Source organism: Pholis gunnellus (assembly GCF_910591455.1).
Source record: "Pholis gunnellus genome assembly, chromosome: 20".
NCBI lineage: Eukaryota > Metazoa > Chordata > Actinopteri > Perciformes > Pholidae > Pholis > Pholis gunnellus.
Genome location: NC_136547.1, coordinates 4,430,913 through 4,436,912, shown reverse-complemented (window position 1 = coordinate 4,436,912; position 6,000 = coordinate 4,430,913). Strand labels below are relative to the sequence as shown.

Genomic DNA, 6,000 nt, shown 5'->3' with positions numbered 1-6,000 from the left:
CATAAATAGAAACTGTGAACAGAAAGGGAACACAGCATGCAGAAGAATACGTGCTAAGCCTTATTTGGACTCTCATTGTTCGCCGCTCGTCATCTCCTGTGGATGGAGGAGAGGAGGAGAGGAGGAGAGGAGGAGAGGAGGAGAGGGGAGGAGTGCCGCTGGGCAGGCACGCCGCCAAATGCAAATATTGTGGAATAAATGGTGCTAAAGCTCAACTGTGCCACTTTGCACCTAAGCCCGTGTTGAATTAACACCGCTATCGTCAACAAAACATTATGTTGGTGTGGAAGTGGGCTGAGCGTCGACAGATGGTTAAGAGCATTAGGGAGATACCTGCCAAAGGGCGCCTCTCACCCCCGTTTGGGATATTAAAATTCAAAGGCGAGCCGTGGCGGCAAAAGCGCCCGTGGCATATGGCCCGGTAAATATTGACTGATATTTTAATTACCCTTTGCATAATCTAATAATTAATCACAAACATTACAGTTTCACCTTTCCCCGGCGCTGCTGCTGCTGCTGCTGTGGAGGCTCAGTGTGAAGAGCTGTCACACACTAAACAAGGACGCGGAGGTTAACGTCCAACCCCCATTTATTTTTGATGTATAGTATTCAGATCCATTAAGAAGGCCAATACTACAATATACACATACTATACATTACAAATGAAGCCCTGCATTAGTAGTCATGGTGCAAAATGCACTCCTTGTATAGTGAAGTATATGTATTATATTACTGGATAATGTTTGAGCAGGATTTTCATATTGCACCTGCTGAAGTAGAATACATATTATATGCTGTTAGGTAGGCAAAACGTAGTATATTTTAGAACATGATCGTGGATTTTGGATGAAAAAGTAGAATCAGTTTGCACTCTTAAAGGTGCACTCTGCCAATTTAAAAAAAACATAAACCTAATTACAATTTTCATAAACATACAGGTACATACATGTAATCTAACCTCTGATTTTAACCTCAACATTTAGGAGCAGTGGGCTGCTGTAAAGGAGGACACCGCTCACCCCCCTGGAGAGGGTCCCAGTTCTGTTAGTTGTTGCGCATGAAGGCATCATCTTCGTGCTTCCTGCCATCAGTTTGTACGCCGTCCCACCGGTCGACGGTGGCAGTAGAGCGCCAGAAAACGAAGCGATGGGCCAACAAAGGGCAGTGAAGAAGAAGGCTGCTAGAAAGCAATCGTGGAGGCAAACAATGCAGGTTTTAATATAATATTAGTTCAAGCACTTGATGGTTTGGCTCTCCAGTATGTTTCTAATGTTTCTCATTTAATCCAGTCAGACTACCAACTGTGTCCACATTCCAATTCAAAACGTTTCTATTTCCCCAGGTTTATGTCTCAGGATCTGATGCTATTAGTGAGCCTGTGGGGTGGATGTGGATCTATATGTCTAAAGTGTAGCTGCTTGCACACACGAGTTTACTTGTAATGCTATGCGTCCTCTTTGCCTTGCAAATAGATGTCAGATTAATGGAGAAGTTAAGGGAACTAGAGGTTTGTCATAAAAGGTTACAGGAAGCCCTGAAGTGAACTGCAGGAGTGTTTTACTGTGCTCTATGCGACACATAAAAAGTTAACAAGGGGGGATTCTGAACAACGTTTGAACCAAGTAATAAAATGTCACATCTCGCAGGAAACGGATGGCAAAATGGAAATGTTCCTCACCAATAGAAATAGTCCCTTTGGAAACTATTGATTGATCTATGGATTACTTGTCAATGAACCCTTTACTTTGCATCTTTCCAGGCAGTGTTGTAGGTGTGTGTGCGTGTCCACATACTGGACTGCACAGGTGTGTGTGTGGTGGTGTTTCTACATCCTGTAAAACGGATTGTATGAAAAGAAAAAGCTGGTTGGAGCTCAGCACAAAAAGAAAAACTGGGCTCGGAGTCAAAACGGGCTCAGAGATGCTCCACACACCTGGGCAGTGTGTGTGTGTGTGTGTGTGTGTGTGTGTGTGTGTGTGTGTGTGTGTGTGCGGGGGGGGGGGGGGGGGGGCATGTTGCACCGAGTGGGTGTGGAGGAGCGGGTGGGCGGATGCGCTCCGTGTCGCGCATCAAACTCTCTCTCGCGCGGGCCAGAGGAGTTCAGGAGGAGGCACGCGCAACGGAGTAATCCTGCACACTGCGTCCAACAACTTGAGCATGCGAGAAGAGGGCGAGCGCGCAAGGAAGAGCGAGAACCGCGCAGCGCCTTGCCAACCTATTTTATTGTTTTTGGAAAACGCTTCTTCTTCTTCCTCTTCTCTCTCTCTCTGGTGTTGCCGTTCTCGGTGCAGGCCGTTGGAACTGTTGAGCAACACTCCGGCAACAGTTGGATGAACAGAAAGCCGCTGTGTATATTGTTCTAGTGTGATTGCATGACATTCCCCTCTAATTGCTCTTGTTCCTCAACGCGGGCCAAACGGCTGATATTGAGAACATCTGACAGCTTTTCCATGCACGCGCGTGTTTGTGTGCGTGCGTGCGCGCGTTTCTGTGTGTGGAGAAGAGAGTTGGACGACAGCCTGGAAAATGAGGCTGCGAGGTTTGACAGGTTGGAAGGCCGATCGGAGCTTTCACCTGTGACTCCGCGTAGGTAATCGAGCTTTTAACAGAATCCATAAAGCTGCCATGTGTGACTTTCTCAGTATTTACTGTACGAGCATTAATGCAGTGATAGCTTTATTTCTACAGATAGGTCTCATGTTCTAAAGTCACTGGAAGCAACACAAACGCAGCTTTCTAAAACTTCTCATTCCCTCTTTGGAAACAAATACAAAAATACTAATGAAGGACCAGCACTCTCCGTGATACTGTAGGTCATGAGATTTGTGGGTAAACTAGCAACAAAATAAGCCAGGTTGAACATAATTGAAATATTATTAAACGCAAGCTGCAAAATCCACATTCTTCTTGTTTCTGTTGCAAAAAAGAAAAAATGAAATAGCAGTTGTGGGGAAAACCCCACAGTAAGAATACTTCATTACAAGTTTATCAAGTATTAGCAAAATGTACTTAAATGATCAAAACTGAGTGCAATCAATAAAGAAAAATGGACCCTTTAATTATTAGAATGCTGCTGATGTATTCATGTTATTGTTAAATGAATGTATTATTTTACTGTTGTAGATGAAGATGAAGCCACTTTTAACTACTTTGTGTGCAGTTGAGCAGAACACCAGGTTGTATCAAACGGTACAATTCATTTTCCCCTCAATTGTAGAGTGGAAGTATGAAGTGGAACCTCAAACATGTACGCGAGTATATGTACTTACATTTACCACTGGTTTTAGATATAATACACTGACTGTAAGACTTTGACATGTTTGCTGAAGCTTACTTTCCTGTGTGACAGGTGAACAGAATTGAATGTTAGCTGCTTCAGTTTCACCTGTTCTTCAACACGTCTGCTGTGAATCACATTCAGCTTTTCTTTCCATTAGATGAGCATGTTTTCATTTGAATAGGAGACATGAATAAGTTATAGATTGAGGTAATTACAGAGGTAAACTCACCCAACACCATAAGGAGGAAAGGTTGAAAATAAAAACCTCATTTGGTGTTTTTCCTTCTGCTTTCCTATATTGATAATCATGTTCAGATTTATATTCTAACCCGTCTCATCTTTCTGGGTTCTATAATTTCCATTTAGTCAATAATCAACAGTTTACCACAGAAAAAGAAGCTGATGTACAGCAGGTATGATTGCCTGTAGAATACTGACAGAAATAGTGTATTCAGTGTTACTAATAGCACGAACATGTAAGCAATAATATCACATGACTTCAATGTGATCATGTCTCCAATCCACAGACATTAGTATTATACTGCCCTCTACTGGAAAATACAAAACACTGTCTGTTGCATTCATGCTATGAATCGAAGAACAGAATATTTATATTATGCAGAATATCATTCATCAGAAAAAAGGCTGAGACTTTCTAACTTTCAGAGTTTATTTCTTTATATCACAAAAAGTCTCCAAAATGCAGACTAGGATCTTTATAGAAACTGTACACAAAGCAAGGCACTATACACTGAAGGATTCAAACACAGTACATCATCTCATTGGCCTGCATCCTTTCTGACACAAGAATGACACTAGACGCAATAACAAAGCTGCATTGTTGGACTTGTAAATGGCAAGCGGTGAGCTGTACAGCGACAGAGACAGTTCTGTGATTTCCAGTATTTATCAACATATGACACAGACCTCAATATTATTCATGATTTCTAGCTCAGTGAATATTAATGGAGCTCTAAAAAAAAGAAAAAAAAGAAAAAGAAATCCCATATGGATTTGATAAATATAAATGATTTGTAATGGACAAACAGACATAAAGGAATAGCAGAGCATTGCTGAACAGGCTGACAGGCCTGCTCCCACTATTCACAGACTGCTGCATGGCTGTCAGTGTAAGGGCACTGGGCTGTTCTGCGTATGGTACATATTTACATTAACATTCAATTCAATAAACTTCTCGTAAGGTGCGTTTGTCTCCTGCTTATACGACCGAAACACCAACGCAAAGCTGGCGGGAAACGTGATCGCCTCTTCTTCTTTGTAACCGGAGCTCCCGAAGCCTCCGTCGTGTCCGGACGTCTCCCGGTGTCTTCAGGTCAGCTCTCTTGCTTTCAGCCTGTTTAAAAAAGTCCTTTGGCTTTCTTCAGCTTCACTTGCTTCCAGCCGGGCAAAGCTCCGTACTCCTCTCTGGTCGCCTCCAGGGCTTTCTGAGGGAGCACACATCGCAGTCAAACCACGGAGTGATCGCAATTTAAAAACCAACTAGAGATGCACCGATTTCAGATTTTTTTTTTTTTTTTTTTGATGACACAGGAATGTCCTTTTAAATCACATCCCCAGTCATATTGGACATCTATTTAACAACATATGCAAACATAATACAAAAAAAAGGAAAATAATCCTTTTTACTTTGATGTTGATAGTTTTTCAAACGTTTTAAGGCCGTTTCTCTACCGCCCATTTTGAGACAATTTGCGAGCTTGATTTCAAAAGAAGTTTCACACCTACGACATAATGTGTGTGTGTGTGTGTGTGTGTGTGTGTGTGTGTGTGTGAGTGAGACGTTACTGTCTGCGCCGCTGTGTACACTAAGTGAAATCATCATGTGGCACACGTGTGAAAATGTGATGTCATGACAGATCAGCTGACGACCAGCCGGTTCAGAGCGGCGATCGATCGGTGCATCTCTAAGAGCAGACATCCTGCAGCTCGCACGGCGACGAATGAGTAACATCTGAGAACACACTCATGCGTCAGTGAGATGGAGAACACAGCACTCATTCCTCAGTAAAACACGGTCAAAGATCTCATATCTCCAGGATTCAGTACGGCGTCAACACGTGAGTGAGCAGCATGCTAATGAACAAATTAGGAGTTAGATATTTTATCAGAGAGGAAAATGTAAAAAAAAAAAAAAAACAGCAATGAGGAAGAGTTGGATAGAAAATGGTTCATGGTTGAGTTGAGTGAGGATGCTGTGCAACAGGAGCACTTGTCCAGGTCATCCATGCTCAAGCCAGAGGACTCACCTTCCCATAAGCCCCTACACCCTGGAGGGTGGAAGGAATGAATAGAGAAGTTTACAGAAAGACAAGAAGATGAACATGATGAAAGACGAGATTGGAAAAAGAAAGAGGAAGAGAGCCGTGAACATAAGGTGAAAGCTGAATGATGCATATAGCCATAGATAATACACAAGGAACATCAAATATTCCCAGAAAGTGATCCATAATATTTCTATAACTTCAAGTATTTCTAAACAAGAATCTTCCTGAAAGTCATATTTGAGTAAACACAATGAAAGCTCAAAGTTAAAGGATAAAGCCCGTCTTATTGCATATTCTCCTTATTGTTAATAAATCCAATAATAAGACCAAACCCAACGATGAATGAGCTGCTTGGTAAGTCTTATTCCTCTGTTCTGTTCCTGTTCCTATGAGGATTTATTGGCAATAAGATAAATGTTAAACACCAGTCGTATC

General features: G+C 42.2%; 1 protein-coding gene across 19 annotated transcripts in view; it reads right to left on the bottom strand.

Annotated features, from left to right (window-relative positions):
* Positions 1-3,945: 3,945 nt before the first annotated feature.
* Positions 3,946-6,000, bottom strand: part of svila (supervillin a) — a 79,973-nt gene continuing 77,918 nt past the window's right edge. For 17 of the 19 annotated variants that reach the window (XM_079181923.1, XM_079181925.1, XM_079181930.1 and 14 more), the window contains 2 exons: positions 5,548-5,568; positions 3,946-4,725 (listed from right to left, as the gene is read on the bottom strand). In XM_079181923.1, the coding sequence (XP_079038049.1) occupies positions 4,639-4,725; positions 5,548-5,568 (108 nt within the window). In that variant the 3' untranslated portion in view covers positions 3,946-4,638. The remainder of the gene's footprint in view (positions 4,726-5,547; positions 5,569-6,000) is intronic. The other 2 variants (XM_079181929.1, XM_079181928.1) reach the window with 1 other exon arrangement.